Raw genomic sequence first — 26,264 nt, 5'->3', positions numbered from 1 at the left:
TGCTACTGTTACCCTTATTACTAACATATCCTTGGCCACCTGTGGAGTGATAAGCTTTGTCAGGGACCATAACTCTGTTATTTTAGTATAATTCAAAAATCTTTTAAATGAAACTTGTGTCTTGTTACAAAGGGACTTAGACAGATGGTGTAAATAATTAACTTTTTCTTCAAAAGAAGTATTGTGCACTTAATGAGAAATAACTAGCATTTCTCATTTTTATTATCTATGAAACACTAGAGAAGATGTGGTCTCAATACTTGGTATTTATCATCATATTTATCATTTCAGGAGAACTCAATGCAGAAGGTAAAGTTAATTTTTATATACTTTATTTTTAAAATATAAAAAATCCTAAAATCAATTTGAGTTTTTATCATGTTTTCTTTTAATTATATAAAAATTGTATAAGCATGATTTTTAGAAATGTAATTATAATATGTTCTAACGTTTTTCTTTAGGAAAACAAACTCATATATTATAGTAACAAAACTTAGAAAAATAAATAAGATAACAGCTTTTGTGTGTCTAGATTAGTGAGCTAGTACTTTAAAAGATGTTCAGGTTAAGAACACCTCTAGTATTTAGATGTTCTAGTTTAACCTTAGTTCTAAGCTGTATGGTGGAATTCATTCCTAATATCATAAAGTGGCACAATTTTAACTCTGTTCACAGAGTGAAATTTGGAAAAAGATATAATCATAAATCAAGAGCAAGATTTTCTACTCATAGAACTTTGATATTTTTATACTGATTTATTCTTGGTTGAAATCATTAGAATATTGATTAGTAGGAGAAACATATAATTGAGTATGTAAGAAAAGATAATTTGAGGGTAAAAAATAACGCTTTGATAATAATTATGAGGATAGTGGTGTAAATCGAAACTGTCTAGGACAGCAATGTTTGTGAGTTTCTTATTTGAAATTTTCATAGCTAGTGAAGCTGGCTAGTGTGTGGATTAGCATGAGAACAGACAGTGGGGTGATACAACTATCAATGCCATCAGATTGGAAGGGTAAGAAACCATCCCAGTCATTTTATCAGATACTGTGATTATGCAAAGTTAGAAACGAAGCATCAGAGTTTTAATGAAATGAACACCTAGTGGGATTTCTTTTTTTTTTTTTTAATTTTTTTAAAGGAAATATATCACATAGTTGACACAATTGATCATAATACATTTGTTTCAGGAAGAACAAAGGCAAAGTTATTAAAAAATAGAAAAACTTACTAGATGGAAGAGAAAGAAAAGGTTCAGTAGCAAGTATATTTTTGAAAATCATTGAATTACCAGTTAACTCCTAATAAGAGATTTCTTAAAACAAAATATCCTACAGATTAGAATTACCTTTTAGCTGAACAATTGATTACAATTTTTCTGTATTAAAAAAGGATCTATAAATAAGATTACCAGTATAAAATAAGTAAAAATTTTTATTGTTTGATGCATTTAATTCTACAGGATTATCTTAGCATGAATAGTTTGCTTTTATTTTTCTAAATAGGAGAATGCACACCTGCATTTGCTATCTATTTTTTATCCTGTGAACACTGCAATACTCTAATTTCTTACAGTTGTATATTTATAATCTTACTTCATGGAAACAAAATATTCTGATTATGATCTTGATCAAATTCCACCTCCCATTGGGAAACCTGTGAATCCAATTGGGTTAGTTTGCCTTTGGATCCTGTGTCTCACAGGCCTTTATGCTTTGGGGCTAGTTTAGGCTTTAGACAGTATTTTTCTCTCAATAGCACCCCACATTTCTGCCCACAACAATTTTATTTCCTTAACTTCTTTATTAGCTCTGATGAGTCTTTTCTAGTTTTAATAGCTGATTTTGAGTATTTTTTTTTAAATAGACAATACTTTTAACCTTTTACAGCTTACCCAGACCTGACAAATTCCTTTCTGCAAAAGTTTGTGTTTGGTCAATACATTCCACTGAGAAAAATTCTTTTTTCCCCTTTTCTTCCTGCTCACCGTGGCCAGCATGCTACCTGATTTGGCAGGATAGTTGTCAGGCAAATTTGCAGCCATCCATCTGCTCGCTCCTGATATTGCATATGGTTTAAATGCCTGGCCTTTTCCTTTTTTCACTGTCTGAGTTCCTCGCCTTCCTCACTGCTCCTGAATTTGGAGGCCCCGGGGCAGGCAACATGCTCCTTTGGGGGCAGGAGCAATCTACCTTAGTACAGCCTGGGAAAATCACTGGAAACCCGTGGTGCCATGGGAATGGAAATGGGAATGAAGAGCTCACAGGAAAAAGGGGATTATTATGGACACTAAAAAAAAAAAAAAAAAAAAACAATAATCGAAGACATCGTTCTATAAATGTTTACAAAATATTATAGTATTTGAACTAAGACAGCGTAAATAGCATTCTAGAAGCACAATTTTCCCTCCTTTGGATGGAATTGTTCCCTCTTTTGGAACAGTTATTTCAAGGCGCTGAATACTGCAATTGGTTCCCAAACTTAGGAACCACAGCAGACCAGGCATCCGGGATCCCGACCTGCTCTGGCCAGGCCAGGCCAACAGTGAATTGGGGAAGCCCAGCACTGCATCCCTAGCCCCCTCCACCTGCCGCCCCAAGCAGAAACAGTATTTGAGAGACACGAACTCCACAAAATTTGAGACCATCCTGGCTCTGCTCAGAAATTGATCCTTGCAGGGTTGGGAGATCATATGGGATGCCGGGATTCAAACCACCATCGTGCTGCATGCAAGTCAAAGGCCCTATCTCCATGCTATCTCTCCATCATCTTTTTTTGTTTGTTTGTTTGTTTGTTTTGGGCCACACCCGGTGACGCTCAGGGGTTACTCCTGGCTATGCGCTCAGAAGTCGCTCCTGGCTTGGGGGACCATATGGGACACCGGGGGATCAAACCACTGTCCATCCTAGGCTAGCGCAAGCAAGGCAGGCACCTTACCTCTAGCGCCACCGCCCGGCCCCATCTCTCCATCATCTTATCTTAATCTTCCTTCTCTCCGACAGGGGCTGTGTCTGTACCCTCCAAGGCAGAACAGTAAGGGGGATCAGGAAAGTGATCAGAGTCAGAGGTTCGGTAGGGGACTCCTAAACAGACCAGACAAGTTTTAAGTGCAAGCTTTGTGGCACCGCAGTCCACCACTTCTGCCACTATCCAGTAAGCAACAAGCACCCCCACTTCAAGTGTATACAAAATGACTCTTCCACCAAGCATAGAGCTTCAAGTAAGACCAAACTCCAGTGGTGTTTCCAAACTCCAAAACATATATGACTCCAGTTTTGCCTTGACTATGGCTCCTGGCCTCTTAGGTCCACCAGAGGGCACGCAAAGCCAGGAAAAGGAGGGGGGGGTAGAGGGACAGGGAGAGGACGAGAGGAAGAAAGGGTGAGAGGAAGGAAGGGAGGGAGGAAGGAAGGAAGGGAGGAAAGGAGGAAGGAAGGAAGGAAGGAAGGAAGGAAGGAAGGAAGGAAGGAAGGAAGGAAGGAAGGAAGGAAGGAAGGAAGGAAGGAAGGAAGGGGGAGGGAGGGAGGAAGGAAGGAAGGAAGGAAGGGGGGAGGGAGGGAGGGAGGAGGAGGAAGGAAGGAAGGGGGGAGGGAGGGAGGGAGGGAGGAAGGAAGGAAGGAAGGGAGGGAGGGAGGAAAGGAGGGAGGGGGTAAGGAAGGAAGGGAGGGAGGGAGGGAGGAAAGGAGGAAGGAAGGAAGGAAGGGAGGAAGGAAGGGAGGGAGGAAAGAAGGAAGGAAGGAAGGGAGGGAGGGAGGAAGGAAAAGAAAGGAAGGAAGGGAGGGAGGGAGGGAAGGGAGGGGAGGAAGGAAGGAAGGAAGGAAGGAAGGAAGGAAGGAAGGAAGGAAGGAAGGAAGGGGAGGAGGGAAGGAGGAAAGAAGAAAGGAAATAATTTTAATTTTAAACCCACTGGTGCTCCTACTAGAGTGGGAGACTATAAGAAGGAGGCAGAAGGAGGGAGGTGGAGGGGAGAGCAAAGCCCAGAGAAAACCTGGTCTGTGTCCATCATAGACTATGGGCTATCCCACCCAAGGATCCAGCAAACATTGAGTCCAGAGATGGGATTCAGGGCTGGGCAGTGGAGGTGATCAAAGGGTATAAACTTCCCATCATGGATGTAACACACAGCTGAGTGACTAGGGCTTATCAGCTTAAAATTTTTTTTTTCAAAATTAAAGGCCTTTATTTAAACTTTTTGTGAATTTTTCTATCTTAAGGTGTGTTCTAGAGCTCTGCTATCAAATACAGTAGCTTTGAATCCAAAAGGACTGGGCTGTATCAGCATGCACTGGACTTGAGATTTAGTTAAAAAAAATAAAAAGTATGAATTTTTTTTTTTTTGGTTTTTGGGTCACACCCTGTGAAGCTCAGGGGTTACTCCTGGCTATGAGTTAGAAATCACTTCTGGCTTAGGGTACCATATGGGACGCCAGGGGTTCGAACCGCAGTCCATCCTAGGTCAGACTCGTGCAAGGCAAACGCCTTACTGCTGCACCACCGCTCCGTCCCCCACTTTATTAAAAATATTTTTAAAATACAGAATCAAATAAAAGTTGCTATAAAATTTTATTTTTGTGAATCATTAAAATCAAATAAAATCTACTTTCAATCTGACTTTCCTCTGACTTTATTTGTTCTTTTTTGGATACTAGAAAATTCAAAAGGACTTAAGTAGTTTCTATTACATGTTTATTATATATAAGTTGCTTTATAAGGATGAAGAATGTGTCCCTGAGGAAATATCTTCACAGCTTACTTCTGACTTTTAGGTATTGGAGTCATTAGCATATTGGAAAAGACTGCCACAAAAGTACTTTCAAATATATAGAACAAATGTTTTCCGTGGAAAATGTGTCGTCACTTGATTGTAAATGTTATGTGTTAGATATTCTTCACTTTTACATTTGTTCATTTCAGAGAAACCCTGTGATCTTCCTACTGTGGAAAATGGAAATATCGCCCTATATTACTATAATTTTAGAAATTATTATTTTCCAATGAAAGTAGGAAATAAAGTACCTTTTGCCTGCTTGGCGGGTTTCACAACTGAAACTGGGAAACAAGAGAGTCAGACCATATGTACCACAGAGGGTTGGTCTCCAAAACCAAGATGCTTCAGTAAGTTTCTGAGGTACTTCAGCATCATGTTCATACTGTTCAGGTTCTCTGGTTTTGATAAATTTAAGTCTGGGAAAATACAGCAGATAGACAAAGAGCAAAATTCTTTTTGGTCTATTCTCTTTTATAAAAAATAAAATACATATATCCTAAAATTTATTTCAGTAATGTCCTGAAAATGCTATATATTGAATTACCAAAAAAAAAAAAGTAGAAATACAACTGAACTAAATTGAGGGATTTATCCAGACAACTGTGTTAAGGAAGCTAGAAAAGGATTTTTAACAGTGACATTAGGTAGGTTAAGAGTCTGCTGTAAACCAACTTCTTTTTTCATAGTTTTCATTGAAACGTATGTTCTTAAAAACCTGAATAAAAAGGAAATAAGATTGCTTAATTTCATTAATTTGAGTCAGTCTACAGTATAGTTGAAATATCTATAAATTGGCTTCCATTTCCACTCTTGTGGGAGTATTATCCTAAACACTCCACTTTAGCTAAAGAGCTTTGGTTGGGTTAGTTTCACTTAGAAAGGAAGTTGTATCTATGGACACAATGTTATGATTGTTGATAGATCTTATAAGCATACCCATTCTAGGGAAAACTTTAAGCAAGCATTGCACTTTCAGTATTGTCAAAGACCAGATTATAACTAATACAGATATTATTAAATATAATAATATATAAAGATATAACTAGAACACACAAAAATAAATGTTTATTAGCACTTTCACATTTGAAGCCAGAACATTGACATAGAAGGCACGCATAAAAAGAAAACAGACTTAGAACTGTTGTAAAATAATCAAGATGCAAGTCAGATTGCCTCATGTGAATCATGTTCCATCACTGAGATGTGATTTAACCATACTGAGCTAGTTTTCTATTGATAAAATGGGGAGGGAGAATTCTCCTTCAATGATTTAATTCTTAGAAAGTGACTCCCACAGCAAGTACTAAACATATCTAAACTTGTAATTGTAAACAAAGCGTATAATTGATTATAAAGTTCTGTAATTGAGCTTTAGAAATGGTTGAATGCCATAAAATACTGATAAATTTAGTATCTAACTCATATTGTTGCAAGTTCTTGAAAATGACTATAAACTCAAAGAATTTGAGTAGTTTATACAGATTTTATCAATGCAGAATGGAATGACTATGAAGTTTTATGGAGCAATAAAGTGATAATTTGTTGAAAAAATGGTTAAAGTGTTTATAACTATGCAAGGCATATATGTTCTCCTTCTCAAGAGCCATTTTTCCCCTACAGAAAAATGTACTAAACCTAATTTGAATAATGGTTATATCACTGATGCAAAATTATTGTACAAACTTAATGAGAATATGCGCTACAGCTGTGATTCAGGATACAAAACTGCTGGAGGGAAAGATGAAGAAGTGGTTCAATGTTTTGCTGATGGATGGTCTTCACAACCAACCTGTAGGAAGGAGCAAGGTATTTTGTACAGGAATGATTTTCTAATTTTTTTAATTTATTTTTGGGGTTTTTTGGGGGGGCCACACCCGTTTGATGCTCAGGGGTTACTCCTGGCTAAGCACTCAGAAATTGCCCCTGGCTTGGGGGGGACCATATGGGACACCTGGGGATCGAATCGCGGTTCTTCCTTGGCTAGCGCTTGTAAGGCAGACACCTTACCTCTAGCACCATCTTGCCGGCCCCCAGCAATAATTTTCTAAAACAGAAATAATAGGCTAGGTTGGCTAGTACTTTTCATATTGACATATATTTTATTTAATATAACTTCTCTTAATTATATTTACAAATTTTACTCGAATAATTGGTATTTATTAAATTCAAATACTATTAGCTTCCACAGCACACTCACCTCAGTAGTTCTTGATAATAATAAAATACAATAACTTGAGAAAAATAAAGGAAAAGAACCCTAGCAAACTGTTTCTAGCACCATATATAAATTGCTGTTTCCTTCATATGGAAGAATTATAGAAAATATTATATTGTGCTTTTAATTCATTATTTTATGATTCATATATTATATATTTGTTAGGCTCCATTATGTCTGTTTTAATATAATCCATTAATTTGAATAAAGTTTGTTAGTTGTAAACTATTCATTTTATGCAAAACCATACATGTCATATAGTACAAGAATTCTTATTATCTAAGCCTTTGGTCAAGTGCCGTAGTCTTGAATTTGAAGACTAACTTGAAGATATAAAGTGGGTGAAAAACATGAGTAGAGATGCAAAAACTAATGTCAACTGTGTCACAATTTTGGCAAGTGTTGATCCAGTCACCATGACTTAAATGTAGTAAAACTACATTTTGATATTTCTCTTTAATCTTCTAGGCTTGATAACAAAGTTCCTATGAATAATTTTATTTTTAGAAACATGTACGGCCCCTGAATTATCTCATGGAAATTATTCCACAACACGAACAATGTTCCAAGTGAATGAAAAGATTCAGTATGAATGTTCTGCAGGCTATTATACCACTGGAGGAAACAGGATGGAGGAGGTGGAGTGTCAGACCTATGGGTGGTCTCTCACACCAACGTGTACCAGTAGGTGCTCATTTTGAAGGCAACCCACTTTGACCATAAAAACTTCCTCTCCCATAGCCATATAATATACTATATAATATGATAATTTCCTCTCCCATTATTATGGACTACTTTCTACATTCTTTTTTTCTTCTTTATCATTTCAAGCTCTCAATTAATATAAAATGTCTTTTATCTATGGTAATTTAGTCAAATATTAGTATTTTGTTTTGCTTTGTTTTATTTTTGGGCCACACCCGGTGACACTCAGGGGTTACTACTGGCTATGCACTCAGAAATCGCTCCCGGCTTGAGGGACCATATGGGACACAGGTGAATTGAGCTGGGTTCCTTCCTAGGTCAGCAGCATGCAAGACAAACGCCCTACCACTGCACCACCACTCCACGCCTCAGTCAAATATTATTTACTCAAGTCTTGCACAGCATTACTAAATACATAAATGAGACACATAATTTATAGGGGCCGGAGAGCTAGCACAGTGGTAGCCTTGCATGCAGCTGATCCAGGTCAGACTATGGTTCAATTCCCGGACCCCATATGCTTCCCCCGAGCAAGCCAGGAGTGATTTCTGAGTGAAGAGCCAGATGTAACTCCTGAACACTGCCAGGTGTGACCAAAAACAAACAAAATTATAAACATAATTTATAAACTACAAATGAACAAACTTATTTCTTTAACAGAAAATGGCAAATTTATTTATTTTATTTCAGATATAGCAAATAGGAGGTGAAGTCTGAGGCTAGCAGGAGAAAAATATAATAATTGTCTTTATTTTAATTTATTTTCTAGAATTAAAATGCTCTTCTCTCAGGTTAATTGAAAATGGCTATTTTCATCCTATAAAACAATCTTATGATGAAGGCGATGTAGTTCAATTTTTCTGTCATGAAAATTACTTTTTAAGTGGATCTGATTTAATTCAGTGCTACAACTTTGGTTGGTATCCCAAGTCCCCAGTATGTGAAGGTGAGTTTTTAAATTTCAAATTTAAACAAATAAATATGTCCTAATCAGCTTTAAACCATATAACTCTAAACAAATCTTTAGTGGTATATACTTCTTGTCCTGCATATAATTAAAAAAAAAATACTGTCTTTTCGGCAACCAACACATCTTATGTGAATAAATCTTAAATTTGCTATTAGTTTTTAGAATTAGTATACTGGTTCAACTTATTTTTAAATCTCTGATTAGAGATTTCACATGTTTTTTTGAAGGAAGGGATTTTTATATCCAAGGGTGCTTAGTGGTTACCATTTTCTTTGGTTTGGGGGCCAAACCCAGCAATGCTGAAGGGTTACTCCTGGCTCTAGACTCAGGAATCACTCCTGGCAGTACTCAGGGGACAATATGGATATCAAGGATCAAAACCAGGTCATCTGTATTCAAGGTAAGTGTTCTCCCCACCGTACTATTGCTTTGGCCCCTCAGTGGTTATTCATGGCTCTGCTTGGAGGTAGCTCCTGAAAGTGCTTAGGGGAACATATGATATATGTAACATATTGTTATACAATGATAAATTTTCTTATTGGGAATGCCTAGATTCAAGTTTTCTAAAATGGCAGCTTCAATATTATGTGTTTTCTTATTTGGCTATCTATTTTCTGATGTGAAAATGCAGTATCTAAAATAATAGGAGAGAGATCAGAAAACATAAAGAAATATAATTCAAAGTTTAATTTAAAAGTGAAGTTATTTTAGGTAAAGTTTATCTCAAAAAATAATGACTGTATTTAAGTTGCTACTGGATATGTTCAACTGAATGTGTTTAAAAACTGCTAAAATAACCTATTAAATAATTCCAAAGTCATGCAAACATACCTACAATGAGCTAGGAAGGAAAATCTCATCTAGTAGAGGAAACTAGAAAAGTAATTGCTAAAATATGACAAGTGATAAAACAGTGTATGCACAAGTATTGAATGTTCTTTTTAAGAACAGGAGAGCTTCATAGAAGTGGTAGATAATATTTCAAATAGATCTGAAATGAAAAAATAGGAATTTTAGGATGGAGAATGGGGGAAGTAAAGGTCTTAATGGCTTCTATTTTCTTTGTAATAGGAAAAATGTTGCTGTTGGCAAGAGGAGAAAGACAGGAAGACAGATTGTTTATTTGTTTATTTATTAGAACTTTATTTAAGCACCATGATTACAAGCATGCTTGTAGTTGGGTTTCAGTCATAAACAGAACACCCCCCTTTCACTAGTGCAACATTCCCACCACCAATGCCCCCTCACTTCCTCCACCACAGCTTATATTCAAGACAGGCATTAAGGGAGTGATAATAATTTGAAATAAGTGTTAGAAGAAATGAAAGAGAGTCAATTTTTAAATGCACTGCACAATAATTTTAATCAAGCTGTACTCAACCTTGAGCTAGTATTAGAGAGGAATATTGAAAGAACATTTTTATCACATATTATTTCAAAGATAAATAGCATAATACTTTTTGCACCACTTATTTCTCTCCCATCCAAATTATTAACTGTGTAAACATGTCTACTATTTTTCAAGTATATAATCATTATACACAGGATAGACAGTGTGGTAGACAAACTATGTATTTCTCCCCTACCCGGAGAACCTCTATCCTAATTTCTAAAATAAGTGATAGACAATAATATGGCAAAAAGAACTTTACAGGTGTGATGCAACTAAGAAACTTCAGGTGGGATATTATCAGGTCACATCTTGGTGGGCACTCATTCTAATTACAAGAGTCGTGATGAGAGGGAAACCGGGATATTTGACTACAGAGATGAAGTAGGAGCCATGACCATGGGAATGACAGATTGGAGTGAAAAGAGATGGGGTGATGTTCCATGGCTGGTAAGCAAACTGCAAAAGTTTAATGCAGCAGAGAAAGTGTTTCTATCCTAAAGAACCATAAGTCTTGCAGCTTGACTGACACCTGGATTTTAAGTCAGTGGAATTGATTCTGAGCTGTAAGAATAAGTCAGCAGCAATGAGGAGCTAATACGTTCAGAATAGTTAAAAACAGAAAGTTCAAATCTAGATAGATTTAAGGACAAATCTTCCATTTATTACTTCTACATTTTCATTTCCTTATAACACAAAAGAATTAATACTTGCTAATGACTGAAGTGACTTCTGGATTAGAGATAATAGATGTAAAGTTTTTGTTGTTTCATTTTATATTGCTGCTAAGCTAAGCAGCTCAGTCACATATTTGCCTTTACAGTTCCTGTTGATCAGGATTGTGAGCAGAGTTACAGTGATTCCTCTTTATCTGAGTCTAATAAAGGGGTTGATAGACTGCAGTTTCATCTGACACTTGATTGTGGGAAAGAATCTGCTTACAGGGCCCGGAGAGATAGCACAGCGGCGTTTGCCTTGCAAGCAGCTGATCCAGGACCAAAGGTGGTTGGTTCGAATCCCGGTGTCCCATATGGTCCCCCGTGCCTGCCAGGAGCTATTTCTGAGCAGACAGCCAGGAGTAACCCCTGTGCAACAACGGGTATGGCCCCAAAACAAAACAAAACAAAGAATCTACTTACAAACACAGTGTTTGTTGATAATATGCAGAGCATAGAGACTGCTAGATGAAAGGGATCTGTTTCTTGCTGACTGCCTAGAGTACACAGCCCCCTTCTTCCCCTTACCTTATAGACGGAAGATATAGGAAGCTTTGATATAGGAAGAGGACACTGCAATATTATGTGGCAAAGCATAACTGTATAGAAGCAAGTCTCATACCTACTAGTAAGAGGGTTATTAGATGAGAAAGTGAATAATATGTCAGGATCAAGGGGACAAACTTTAATTTCATAGTCATATGGCACCTGGCTAATGAATATGCATTCTGTCTTCATTATTGGTTTTGTAAAAATCAAACTAAATATGTTGACATTTTCATTAGGAAGAAGAAATCGATGTCCTCCTCCACCTCTACCTCTAAACTCCACAATTCAAAGTTATTCAACAACTTATCGTCACGGGGAAGTACTTCGTATAGAATGTGAATTTAATTTTGAGATACAGGGATCCGAAGAAATACGTTGTGAGAATGGAAAGTGGTCAGAGCCTCCAAAATGCATTGGTTAGCAACACCTCAAATAAACTTCCCCTACGATGAAATTAGTCCAGAGAGCTCACTGGTCTTCTCTCTCTCAATTGTCCATTTTCAGAAGGAAAAAGAATTGTTTGTGAGAGACCACCCTTCATTGAGAACGGTGCCCCCACTCTGTCCTCTGAGAATTATTACAGTGGAGATAGAGTCACATACCGATGTGAAAGAGGCTACAATCTCCGAGGATCAAAAGAAATAACGTGTATACGTGGGAAATGGACCCTTGCTCCCGAGTGTGTAGGTCTGTATACACTACATCAATAGCTAAGCGATTGTCAACATTTCACTCTCCTTGTTTGTACACCCTTAACCCAAGAGACTGCTGCTTAGATGAATTGCAAGCAAATTGATACTGATATGTCAATCTGCTCTATGTTTGTGTGGATGTAGACTTCTGTAAAATTGAAGGGATTAAATTAAGGATTTAACATAAGGAACTAAAACATTACTTTGGAATACGCATACTACTAGGTATCCCAATGTGTTTCCTCTTCTGGTCCCTCCTCCTCATGACTGCTAGGTGTTGACCCATTTTTTTTCATGATCTGAATTTAAATGGCAGCACATAAGGAATGATCTACAACTGGAGAAAAATTAATAATGCATGTACAGTTGAGGGACTGGTTGCGAGAATGAGCTTCTCTCCTCAAATACCGGATGAAGTTTGGATTGAGTTACCTGAGTCTCAATCTGGGTCCATCATACTTATGACGCTTTTGTTCCCCTGCAACCTTCTCAGAGCTGTCCTGATCTATAGTTTTACTGGGGTCAGGAGGTCTCATTACTCCTCCTAGATACTGACCATCCCAACCTAGTTTTCACTGCTGGATCAAACCCAAAGTGACTCACCTCAAGCCAGTTTATTTGAATATATTGTATAAGACGAAAATAGTTTAGGTTTTTAAAAAAAGACAACAGTAAGATTGTGAAGTATAGAGCAGAAAGGATGCCATTTTGGCAAATTAATATTAGGTTTCCATTTAAGGCTAACAAGGCTAATTTTTCATTTAAGGGCTAAATTTCTATTCTAACAATAATGACACAAACCCCAAGGCCACTGTAAACTATAATATGCCTCCCTAGACATCCAGCCATGAAAGGACATGATGAAATATCCTAGACAACAGCCAATCAATTTAAAAGTCAAGATTCCCTGCTTCTAGCCCTACATAACATGGATTATGATCCCCGGGCAGGGTCACTTCTCTAGGAGATAACCCTTGTCGGTCATTTTGGAGCTGTTGGTAGATGGGATAAAGTCTTGCTTTGATTTATTTCAATTGTGTGGTCTTGTCCTTCGACTCTGGCCCCTAATAAGACAATATCTCTAACAAAGAGATAAAAAGACTTTTTATATGTTATTTGATTATAGATGAAATCAGTGCAAAGGTAAAACATAAAAGTGATAAGAGGGCAGTTTAAGAAATGACCACATTTAGGTGAAAGAATAGTAGTTTCCTTTGTATACATGAAATCATTCCTGGAAGACTCAGGGGGCCAAATGGGACAACAGAGATTAAACCTGGGTCAGCCCTGTGTTAGGCAAAGCCCTCTCCACTGTAATATCATTCCAGTCTTTTTTTGTATGCATTCTGAAATAACTATCATAACATTTTCCATGCGAGGAAAGTAAAATAATAGGCAAACAAAGGAAAAAGAGTTGCTGTTTATTTTTGCTTAGTAAATGACAAAGCATTTTTATCTAAAAACATTTTCCTCATCTTTTGTGAATTTAGAAATCAGTTTTTAAAATTATATTATATTATGTTATATTTTATTATATTATTATATATTATATTATTATAGCTATGGAGGTACCTAGGTGTGGGTACAATATTTTATTATTACACTATTTTGCAATCAATATAATAAAAATATTTTTTTTCTTAGCAAATATTGAAAATTGCAACCCTCCTCCTAATGTAATAAATGGGGCTGTTATTGATGGGCTATTGCCATCCTACACCTCAGGATCCTCAGTGGAATACAGATGCAATGAGTATTACTTACTGAGTGGAGCGAAAATATCCTATTGTGAACAAGGAAGATGGTCACCTACTCCTGTTTGCTTAGGTAAGAGAGAATTCAATTTCACTCTAGTTTCATGGACATGCTATTGGCACATTGTATACAATTAATCTGTGCAATTTGACAATAGTGAAATAGTCATGTAACAATTCTGCAGAATGATTATTATAAGCTTAGTTATCTTTCACCTCACACAATAATTGCTATTGTTAATTGTTATTAGAATGAATACACTTCAAATATATTATATTAGCAGCTCTCAAAAATAGAAAATAGATTATTAATTCTATCACCATGCTGTACATTACACATCTCCCAAAATAATTTTTTAAGACATAACACAATTTGTTTTACCTTTATATATGTTAGTTTTTATGTGATTTTAATATAATGTCTTATAGGAAAAAAGGAATTAAAATATTTTTCCTAAGTGTTTCTTTTCCAATTTTTTTCCTTAAGTGTTTTATGATTTCTATAAGCATCTAAGGATTTGGAAAACATCATCATCATCATCATTGTCTTCTTCTTCCTCCTTCTTTCTTCTTCCTTTCTTCTTCTTCTTCTTCTTCTTCTTCTTCTTCTTCTTCTTCTTCTTCTTCTTCTTCTTCTTCTTCTTCTTCTTCTTCTCCTCCTCCTCCTCCTTCTCCTCCTCCTCCTCCTCCTCCTCCTCCTCTTCTTCTTCTTCTTCTTCTTCTTCTTCTTCTTCTTCTTCTTCTTCTTCTTCTTCTTCTTCTTCTTCTTCTTCTTCTTCTCCTCCTCCTCCTCCTTCTCCTGCTCCTCCTCTTCCTCCTCCTGCTCCTCTTCTCCACCTCCTCCTCCTGCTCCTCCTTCTCCTCCTCCTCCTCCTTCTTCCTTCTTCTCTTCCTTCTTCCTACTCCTCTTCTTTTTCTTCCTCTTCTATTTTTCTTTTTTCTTTCTTCTTCCTTTTTCTTCTTTCTTCTTCCTCTTCCTCGTCTTATTTTTTTCTTCTTCTCTTTCTCCTTCTCTTTTTTCTTTCTTCTTTCTTCCTTTCTCCTCTTCTTTCTTCCTTCTTTCTTCTACTTCTTTTCTCATTCTTTCTTCCTCAACTTCATTTTCTCCTTTTATTTCTTCCTTTTTCTTCCTTCTTCTCCCTCATCCTACTCTTTTCATCTTTCTTCATTTATTCTTCTTCCCCTCTTCTTTTTCTTCCTTATTTATTTATTTATTTATTTATTTATTTATTTATTTATTTATTTATTTATTTATTTATTTGGTTTTTGGATCACACCCAGCAGTGCTCAGGGGATACTCCTGGCTCTATGCTCAGAAATCGCTCCTGGCAGGCTTGGAGGACCATATGGGATGCCGGGATTCAAACCACTGACCTTCTGCATGCAAGGCAAATGCCTTACCTCCATGCTATCTCTCTGGCCCTCTTCCTTTTTTACTTCTTTTTCTTTCTTCTTTTTCTTCTTTCTTCTTCCCCATCCTCTTTTCTTTCTTCTCCTTTTCTCCTCCTACTCTTTTTTTATTTCTTCTTCCTCTTTCTCTTCCTCCTCTTCTTTCTTTCTTTCTTTCTTTCTTTCTTCATTTTCTCTTTTTCTTCTTCCTTTCTTCTTTTCTTTTTTCCTCTTTTATTCTTTCTTTCTTCTTCCTTTTTCTTCTTTCTCTTCCTCCTCCTTTTTCTGCCTCCTATTTTCTTTCTTCTTTTTCTTCTTCCTCTTCTTCCTTCTCTTCTTTCTTCTTTCTCCTCCTCCTCTTCTTTTCTTCTTCTAATTCTTCTCCTCCTTCTTCACCTCTTTCCTCATATTCCTCTTCTTTTTTCCTCTTATTCCTCCTCCTTCTCCTTGTCCTCCTCCTCTTCCTCCTTCTCCTCCTCATTCTCTTCTCCTTCTCTTTCTCCTTTTCTTTCTCCTCTTTGTCCTCCTTTTCCTCCTTTTCCTCCTCCTCATCATCCTCTTCATCCTCCTCCTCCTCCTCTTTTCCATTTCCTCCTCCTCTTTTTTCTCCTCTTCCTCCTCTTCTTCCCTCTCCTCCTCCTCCTCCCTTTTCTTCTTCTTTTATTTTGTCTTTATTTTTGTTTTGGGTCCACACTAGAGATATTCAGGGATTATTCTGGCTCTGCACTCATTAATGACTCCTTGCTGTACTTGGGGGACCATATGGGATTCTGAGGATCTAACCCTGGCTGGCGGTATGCAAAGCAAGCGCCATACCTGCTATATTATTGCTCATTCCTTCTCTACTAGCAATAAAGTCCTTTACCATAACTATTATTGTCACTATTTACAACACAATACCTTTTGGAAAAAAATCAACTAATTTCTGTCCAGGATGGGATATTCTGTTTTTAATTTTTCTTGCTTTTCATTCTCTCTTGAATAGTCCTCTTCATTATATCTTATTGAGCAAATTGAAACATGTTTACATCTTTTCTAAATATAATTCAAACTAACACTTGTAAAATGAAGAAAACTATAATCTAAATAATTAGCAAATTTTGTTTTGCTTGGGGCCAACCTAGTTGTGCTCAAGGGTTATTCCAGGCTCTTTTTTCAGGGATTACTTCTGATGGTGCTCAGGAGACCAAATGGGTTGCTGAGTCTGGAACCTGGTCAGATGCATGCAAGGCCAATACCCTACTTTTACTATTCATTTGACTCCTCCATAGTAAAATTGAGATAACTCTGGAAAATACTCTTTACTTCTCATCAAAGCCTTTTTGCTTAGGGTTTTAGCTTTGTCAGTTACCTTTAAAATTAATATAGGGGCCAGAGAGATAGCACAGTAGTAGGGCATTTTTCCTTGCATGCAGCTGATTCAGAATGAATGGTGGTTTGAATTTCTGCATCCCATGTGGTCCCCCATGCCTGCCAGGAGTGATTTCTGAGCTCAAAGCCAGTATTACCCCCGAGCGCCGCCAGGTGTGACCTCAACCAAATAAATAAATAAATAAATAAATAAAATTAATATAAAGGTCCACAGGTCCACAACGCTTGCAATGAACTTGTTACATGGAGGTATTATAAATAAATTTAGCTTGGAATTTATAAGCTAAAATAAGTAATTGAGGTGGCAGAGGTAAATAGCTCAAAGAGGTTATAGTGCATGCTTTATATAAGCAAGGCTGTGAATTCAATTCCCAATACTCACTGCCTCATCCCAACACTCCTCGGTAGGACTTTCTTAGCTCTCAACTGACTTCAGATGTGGGTCTGTTAGTTCCATGACACACAGGTGCTGAGAAGGAATACATTCAGAGCTCCAGCTCTGAAACTCTCAGTTTCTTAATAATCAGCCGGGTACCACAAGAAGTGGCCACTGCCCCCCCAGCACTACTGATGATTCCCTTACTTCAAAATGGTAATGAACAATTTTAATCCTCTAAACTATAAAAAAGTAATTGTTATTTTCCAAGACTAAATAAAAATATAGACGCAACTATAGAAAATAGCTATTTAAAAATGCTGTGAATAACTTAGATTTGGGTTTTATTTTGGTTTGGGGGCCACCCTCAGTTGTGGTCAAGTTTTACTCCTGGATGTGCTCAGAGATGACTCCTGATGAGGCTCTGGGCACTATATACATTGTTTCAGGGACAGAGCCAGGGATGACTGCAGTTAAAGCAAGCACCCTAGTTATTGTACCATCTCTCTCTTTCTGTCCCCTCTTAACATTTTTTACAAATTTATAGGTGCATGCACACACATGCAAATACACACACACTCACACAAACACACATAATTCAAATATGTTCTTTCTATTATGAAAAGACTATGTAACTTTTTCCACTCAAACTATATTATGTATATGGCTTGAGATACTTTTGCAATATATAATACTATAATTTATTCCATAATGTAGCTATGCCATAGTTAAAACAATCACTGACTGCCTAAATATTTGTGTCTTCAACATTTATATGCTAAACATTTTACTTTTCACTAAACCCTTATAAAGTAAAATTATGATTTTAATTTTTTAATTTATTAATTTACTTCACATGCTTTATCTTGGATTGTTGTTGTTGTTGTTATTGCTGTTGTAAAGTTGGCTGACAAGGTATTCCTGGATCAAAAAGATTCAAAAAAAATTTTTTTTGTTTTTTTGTTTTTTTGGGCCACACCTTTTTGACTGCTCAGGGGTTACTCCTGGCTAAGTGCTCAGAGAATTGCCCCTGGCTTAGGGGGACCATATGGGATGCTCGGGGATTGAACCACAGTCCTTCCTTGGCTAGCGCTTGCAAGACACCTTATCTCTAGCACCACCTCACCGGCCCCAAAGATTCAAAATTTAAATGATTTTTTGGTTAATTGCCAATTTTTCCTCCAGAAAATTTATTTGATTTATTTTCTTAATTTCTATCAACTTGAATATGTTCATCATATAATTCAGCAGTTAAAATTGATTTAAACTTGTTTCTATACTTATTAGCATTAATTGTGATATTAAATTTTTTTCTAATAACTATGAGTTTCTTTAAAGAACTGGTTATTCATGTGTTATTCTACTTTTTATATGGTATAAGAGTATTTTATCTATTACTTTGACTTTATAGTGTTTAAATATACATAAGTTGTAAGTCTTTAGTTCTTTTAAGATCTTTGTAGTTTCTCTTTCAAACCATTTTTAGGATGCTATCTCATCACATTCAGGTATAGTTTTATACACTCTATTTTAATTCTTATTTTAAAAATATTTGATGATGCGGCTAGGAATGTATTGAATAGAGGGTACTGTCCTAAGGAAAAGTCCTGAACTGAAATAATAATGGAAGCATGAGTTTTGCAACAACATTCTAAGAATAACAAAATTTCAAGAAATCCATTCTTTTCTCTCAGGAATAATTGCCTCAGGTATTTAGGCATAAAGCAAAATGGATCAAAGCAAATACTAAGCAAAATTCATATATTGTTATGAGGGCCAAAAGACAGCATTGGACATGTGATTTATCCTTTGGCTCTAAAGTTCTCATTACAAGTGGGGACAGTAGTGTGTTTAGGAGTAGAATTTTCCATCTGTATAATATTCAAGATATCATGAACTGATGGATCTTCTATTGTTTTTTCCTGTTTTTCCTGTAACCAGTCACTAATCTCCTGAGTCTTCCTTCATCCAAGAGTATTCTCTCTTCAGGGTGTTCACTCTGTCTGGAATGTTCTTAGGGAAAAAAAAGGCTCATTCCTTGCTTTTTCCAGTGTTTGTGAAAATTTAACTATATTTACGCTTATATTAAATTCCCATCTTTACAGATATTAGTCCTCACAACCAAATACTTTTGAGAACTCCTCTATGTCATTGATCATATGTAATTTAAAAAATGGCCAAAGATGATAAAATTTGTATATTTATTATTTGTTAGTGTTTTCTTTAGTTAGAAGAAAATGGTTCCCTGATGACAGGGACTTTTCTTTCATTTATTGATAGAAACCACATGATAGATGTTATATACACTTATAATATTCACAAAAAGTTTAAGAAATTTTATATACTTTTCATGCAAGGTTTTTAATTTTTAAGAAAGAAATCCTGATGACATTAATGATGTACAGGTTTCAAATATAATAGATTTGAGCTGGGATTATGACTGAAACATAACTACAAACATGTTTATAAAGGTATTAGAAATAATAAAAATAATAATAAATAAACCCTAGATACTTTTTCTGACAATACCAAAAAAAACCACATCAAATTAAATGGTTTTGATTGATCACAAAGAAAATAAGGAGACTTAATAATAATAAACCCCAAAAATTAAAGTATTGTTTTATATGACTGTCATAATGACCTTTTTATGGGCAACTTCAGCAGTAGTGTAAGGGGCCAAGATCACTGCTTACAGTGCCCCCAAGATGCTGATGATTCATTGCTCATTGCAATAGTGCAGTACTCAACCTGGTGATGCTCGTTGGTGAAGGCTATTGGGGCTACATTTGGTAGCATTGGGGGCAGCCATACAACAGCAGGGATCAAACTCAGAGCATTGCAAACGACTAATATATGCTTGAAAGTCACATGAGCCCAGGACCAAATAATTGCTTTTAAAAAGCATCACTTTTACATTTGTAAAATGAGTAAGAATTTAAAAGTATATTTTGTCTTACAGAGCCATGTACTACTGATGTGGAAATTATGAACAGAAACAACATAGAAATTAAGTGGAAATATAATGGAAAGATTTTACATGGTGATTTAATTGATTTCATATGTAAGCAAGGATATGTATTATTGCCATCAGCCTCAAGGTCTGATTTATCTGTGCAGTGCAATCGAGGAGAAGTGAAATATCCTGTATGTGTTGCAAAAGGTAAAATAGTGTCTCTAAACATTTCTTCTTTCATCAGCTTTGCCACTTGTGTTGAAAGTATAAATCTAAGCAATCGATAGCCATGATGACTTTTCAAATTCCACTAAGTCAATTTTATGAAGAGAGAAATTATATACCTTTTTAAGTATCATCAAAATGATTAACTCATATGAGTAATCAACAGACTGTAAAAACTTATTCCTGGGGTTGCTAGAGAGTCTCTTTTCAGAAAACAGCTTACTGTAGAATGTCAGATTTGAAGTACTTTCTTCCACATATATGATGTGACTACTCTTTGTAAGTGAAAAAAAGATTTAGAATCAGGCGGAAAGCAAGACTATGAGCAATATCTCATATATTTACTTTTAGCAAGATAGAATGAGGAAATAAAAAATCATGGTTGTAAATTCTCTGATAGTTTTAAATGCATATTTTGTTACTCTGATATTCCAATAGAAATGGACATATGTGTTTATGCTATAGGTCAATGTATTTATGCTTTCCATATTTAAAAATTATATGAGCATGGTCTGAAAATGCTTCTACATGGGATATCTTTTATTTCTGTAAGATTTATAAAAACACTGGATGCTTATAAAGAAATTTATTGATAAAATTGTTTTTGCAGAATCTAAAGGACAGTGTGGCTCTCCTCAACTTATTAAAAATGGGGTTGCCATTTTTTCAACCTTAGGACCCTATGAAAATGGCTCCTCAGTAGAATATAGATGCTATGAACACCATTTTCTGCATGGATCTAGAAAATCCTATTGTATTTCAGGTACATGGACTACACCACCATCTTGTTTAGGTATGTACTACAAACATGTCTCTAATACAGAAAAATATGCAATTGTCAGATTCTTCAATACTTTTGCACAAAAATATTTAATAACAAAGATGCTCAGACTCAGAGTTAGGAAGCTAGATATGTTTACTGCAAAGTAAATAAGAAACTCACTGGTGTGAACTTAACCACAGAACTAAATTCAAGTATAGCTCTTTGGTGGTTTTTGTTGGAAGTTTTATAAGTAAATTGAGTTTTTGTGCCATGAAGCCCTGCATGTTAATTACAACATCCTGTGTTGTATGTATGTCTAATATCGTATTTCTCCCTTGAGGCTGTCACTTCTTAACAGTCTTTGGCTTTTTGGTTACCTTTGACTACTTGCTCTAGAACATCCTTTGCTTATCTCGCTAAACCTACATAGAACCAGGCCAAGATCTGGGGCATAACTTAATCCTAATGCTTTGATTCCCTGTCTGTAAATTTCATTCCCATTTTCCATCCATCTTGCCACTTCTGTTAATAATGAAATAACATAAATCATATACAGGAAATGTAGTGTGTTGGGATGAAGATAGCATGCTGTTTTGTTTAAGTACACATCAGAGGGTAATATGCCAATATGGTAACAAGGTTTAATGGGGCACATATCACACAAATGTGTAGGCACCCAATTATGCTTCTGAACTGGGAAAGGATCCAAAGATGGCATGTTCTTGAAGAAAGCCAGGGCAAAGCCTGTTCTGAGCTTATTCTTGTAATTATTACTTGTAATCCAACTCCTAAACTGGGAATTTTGGGCATTTTGTTCATATACCAAAATTTCTCCATTTATTTTTTACTAGCCCTGACAGAAGGCTGTCAGATGCTCTGATGGCTAAATTTTGTTCCCTTTCTTCTTAGCTTTTTTCTTTCTCAGCACAAGAGAAAGAGCAGATATTGGCACATTGCTGGTAGGTTTGCTGCCTTAAAACTGTACCACTAATTTACACTTTTAAACAAGAAACTTACTTAAAAAAGCAAATACCAGCAACAAAAATACCCTTCCCCTGTAGTCAAATGCCTACAAGAAAATGCCATTGCTCAACTATAAATTCAATTCTTGACCTCATCAACTTGAAGTCCAAGACTGACTCAAACTACTGTGGCTCTGCCCTCAATCAGAAGCTCAGCTGGTCCTTTGTTATTGGCGATATTCTACCTAGTTTCTCAGCTTCTTCTGAGAAACAACAAATTATTCAAGAGGAAAGTTTTATAGAACTTTTCTAAACAGAATATTATTATAGTCTAAGCATTTTTTATTCTCATCTCATTTTTTTGAGAGAGGGTTTCCATATTGGCTGTGCTTAGGGCTTATTTCTGGATCTCAGCATAGGGATCACTTCTTGAAGTGCTTGAAAGGCCCACTTGCTGATTGAACCACTGTATCTCTCTGGCCCTCTTAAAAATTTTCTCACTCCTTCAAATACTTGCTATCTGTCTGGCTTTAGATTTGTTTTTAGTTCTTAGTTAAAGTTCTTATAAATATCAGCTACTTTGTCACAAATAAGAGCACAAAGCTCATAAATTATTAGGTTGCTTTAACTTTGTATATTTTATAAGAAACACTGACAGTCTATATTGTAGTTCCATTTTGGCTCATTTTAAAAATAATTTTTTCAGTGACTATTATATTAAGTATTTATTATTTTTTAATAATTACTGTTAATTTTATTGTTTTTAGTGCTTCTAAATAAGATCTAATGGGCAGAAATTGAGTTAAAAATTAATGAGGTTATATATTTTTAATGCATTATATATAGTTATAGGATTCATCTACTCTATGAGTGATTCATTCCTGACCTTTTAACCTGTATTAGATATTACATTAGTATTAAGTTATCTAGGAGGTCAAAAGAGCACAAACAATACTATTTTCTGAAATAATCTGATTCTTTGGAAATACCCATATTTTATCATGAAAAATTCAAAGAATTTTGTTGGTATATTGATACTTGATACTTACTTTTTTGATGTTGTTTTGGTTTATCAATGGCAATAGAAGTATTAGCTCTGAACTCAGAATCTGTCCCACAAAGACTACCAGGAGATGAACAATACTGAAAGTTCAAGGAAGTAATCTATTACCAATATACTGGGGTCACCTTTTGTTAGGCAATGACCACTCTCCTGCCCCCCAAGTTTGCAGGCTCCTTTAATAGGGTTATAGAAACTTCAATTCATCATAGTTAACCTTTAAGTTAATTGGCTGTTGTCTAGGGCGTTTCATCATGTCTTTTTATGGCTAGATATCTAGTGTGCTATATTGTGATTTATAGGACCTTGGGGTCTGCATCAGCTGAAATAGTAGATAAGGTTTATCATCCACAGGCCCACGGTGTTGCTACTTCATCTGACTGTTCTGGTAAACATCCTCGAAATTCCTGGAACTGGCTATTCTGGCCTTGTCCCTTCTGCCACATATCTGAAGCAGTCTTTATATCAACAATAAAGCCAGGGTTACAGAAGCAGAATAAGCAGCTACTTCTAAATCAAACTTTGTTCTAAACTTTAGGTTCTTGTTTTTGTTTTCCCATAAGAACTTTATTAAAATAAATGAATTAAAATCTTAAAAAAATGGTTCTGGCTGTAAGCAGAAGCCATAAAGAACAAAAAAGTTAAAAAAGAGATTAAAAGATTCTAACAGAAGGACATAATAATACTTCTATGCTTAGTATATAAAACATTTTAATCATATCTTTATGTTCCCACATAGATATTCAAAGGAGAGGATGTCAGCCCGTTTCTACATTTTTTTATAAGATATTACATAAAATTAAACTGGTTTTGGTGACTATTCTATTTAAATTTTATTAAAAAAGAAGAGATAAAAATTATGTTAGTCAGTGCTCTAACATACAATTTTGTTTGCTATCTTTGAAAACTTGACACCCCTAAGCGGAAAGACTGGTAGAATATATTCCCTTTTCAAATCCAAATCATTGTTAAAAGTTAGACTGTTTTCTTTTGTGAACACTGATCATTGTTTAAGATTAAAGTACTAATACTGACTTGCCAGACTGATGCTGGGAATTTTAAGATCACTTTGAGTAGATGACAGAATGTGTGGATGTACCAAGTTTATTTTTTTCTTTCTTTATTTTTTTAGAGCCTTGCAAATTATCTTTTTATGACATGGAAGCAAATAATGTAATGCTGAAATATGAGTTTGACAATAGACCATTTATTTTACATGGTGAATATATCGAGTTTCTTTGCACCAGAGATTCATATTTAGCTCAGAGATCTACTCTTGGATCTGAAATGAGAGTGCAATGTAACAGGGGGCAGTTAAGATATCCACGATGTATTCAAAGACAAAGGTAAGAAGAAGCTTGTACCAAAAACTGTATTTTGGCTGTCAGGTAGTATTCAAATGATTCCTTTATAATAAATTTAAAAAATATCTAGAACTTCAGATTTTTTATTTTATGGTTCTTATCAGGAAAAAAAACATTTTCTTTAGTTTCCTTTAACCAAAGAAATTCTATGAAAGTACTGGCTAATTAAACAGCTTTATTAATTTTTTGGAGGCCACACCTGGCAGTACTCAGAGGTTACTCCTGGCTCTGTGCTCAGAAATCACTCCTGGCTCTGTGCTCAGAAATTACTCCTGGAAGGCTCAGGAGATCATATGTGATACTGGGGATCAAACCAGGGTTCATTCTGGGTAGGCCACATGCCCTATCACTGATCTATTGTTCAAGCCCATATTTATTAATTGTTTGAAATCAAAATATAACTTTTCAGATTATATTTGTGACTTTGACAAATTGTTTATTGGATCCATTGGTATGCACAATATTTGTACACAAAACTAACATCTTCTGAAATAAGATAAGATCATTTTCCCCTGTTTTCTAGTATAGGCCTAGTATAAGAAAATAAGAATTAACATAATTGTTTGGATTTTTCTATTGCTAAAAGAGCTTGTTAACAACAATAAATAAAAATGATATTTGTGTTCAGGAAGCATTTTACATAAAATATTGAAATCAATTAACTATGTTGCTATATGGCAATTAAATATATGTTTACACTTATAGAGAAAATTTAGTTATAATTATAAAAATGTCTAATGATATATCTAATTTTCTAAAGTCAAAATTGTAAATGTTTGAAGATCTAGGATAAAATGTACCAGGCATGTAGCTCAGTGATAGAATATGCAGCTTGCATATATAAATTCCCTCATTGCATGTATACACACACCAGAATCCAAATAACATTTTATTTTACATTTTTCCAAAAATATTTAAAGAGTACCTTATAGAAAATTGAATTTAATACTGTTTTATATGTTGGCGCTGAAGAGATAAACAGGGTCCATCCTGATGTGATTCCTGAACACAGAGCCAGGAGTAAACCCTGAGCACCACCAAGTATGGCCTCCCAAGTAACAACAATAGTTAAATGATAAACTATAATTAAAGCTTTTTATTTTTAATTTTTATTTTGTTTATTTATTTATTTATTCTTTTTTTTTTTGGTGATGCTAAGGGGTTACTCCTGGCTATGCGCTCAGAGATCACTCCCAGCTTGGGGGGGACCATATGGGACACTCGGGGAATCGAACCGCAGTCCATTCTAGGCTAGCATGTGTAAGGCTAGTGCCTTACACTTGTGCCATTGCTCTGGCCCGCACTTGATATTTTAGAAAAAATATTTGTAAGAGACACATGGGTGAGGTTTTATTTTTCAGTTTTAATTATGGTAAAATCAGGTTACATAATTTTTATATGGCATTTTGTTTGTTTGTTTGGGGGCCAAACCTGGCAGCACTCAGAGGTTACTCATGGCTCTACACTCACTCACTCCTGGCAGTCTTGGGGGATCATATGGGATGCTGAGGGTCATGTGTAAGGCAAAGCCCTACCTGCTGTGCTATCACTCTGGCCCCTTTATATGCCTTTTTGATACTTTTTTGAAGTTGTCATTTTCAAGAGAAAACTGAAATAAATAACAAAATATATTTTAAATGATATTTGTGTAATAAAATGGCCTGGGTTTTTATAGAAGAATTGGTGATAAAATATGACCAATTGCTTTTATTACTCTTTGGTTAATAAAATAAATAATAGTATGAAATTATGAAAAACTAAGATTATAATAATGCTTGACCATTGAACAAACATGAAGCTAATTTAATCAATTTCTTTCTTATAAAGGGCTCTGTCTTATCAGGAACCCATAAGGACATAAAAAGGAACAGCAGAAAGAAAAAGTATTTCAATGCATCATGAGTTTCTTTACAGACCATAATTTTAAAAGAAAAATCTTGAATGAAAAGCCTCTAAGATTTCACATTTATTAATCTAGATCATTTATTTTAACATTGTATTTATTTTATAAATAAAAGCCATGATATGTTGTTTTA

General features: G+C 35.4%; 1 protein-coding gene and 1 non-coding gene across 2 annotated transcripts; one reads left to right on the top strand and one right to left on the bottom strand.

Moving 5' to 3' along the window:
• The first annotated feature begins 60 nt into the window (after positions 1 to 60).
• Positions 61 to 26,264, top strand: F13B (coagulation factor XIII B chain). The gene is made up of 12 exons (XM_049769752.1): positions 61 to 309; positions 4,918 to 5,118; positions 6,392 to 6,577; positions 7,494 to 7,670; positions 8,461 to 8,637; positions 11,553 to 11,732; positions 11,821 to 12,003; positions 13,653 to 13,835; positions 19,861 to 20,061; positions 20,690 to 20,872; positions 23,997 to 24,210; positions 26,056 to 26,264. Exons 1-12 carry the CDS (start codon positions 246 to 248, stop codon positions 26,087 to 26,089), a joined length of 1,983 nt encoding a protein of 660 aa, XP_049625709.1. The 5' UTR covers positions 61 to 245; the 3' UTR covers positions 26,090 to 26,264.
• On the bottom strand, positions 21,449 to 21,547 carry LOC126005338 (small nucleolar RNA U13). The gene has a single exon (XR_007494471.1). It is a non-coding gene; the product is annotated as a small nucleolar RNA U13 (small nucleolar RNA).

The sequence above is a fragment of the Suncus etruscus genome, chromosome 3 (genome assembly GCF_024139225.1).
Source record: "Suncus etruscus isolate mSunEtr1 chromosome 3, mSunEtr1.pri.cur, whole genome shotgun sequence".
In the NCBI taxonomy this organism is placed as follows: Eukaryota; Metazoa; Chordata; class Mammalia; order Eulipotyphla; family Soricidae; genus Suncus; species Suncus etruscus.
This window is presented reverse-complemented; position numbering and strand designations above follow the sequence as displayed.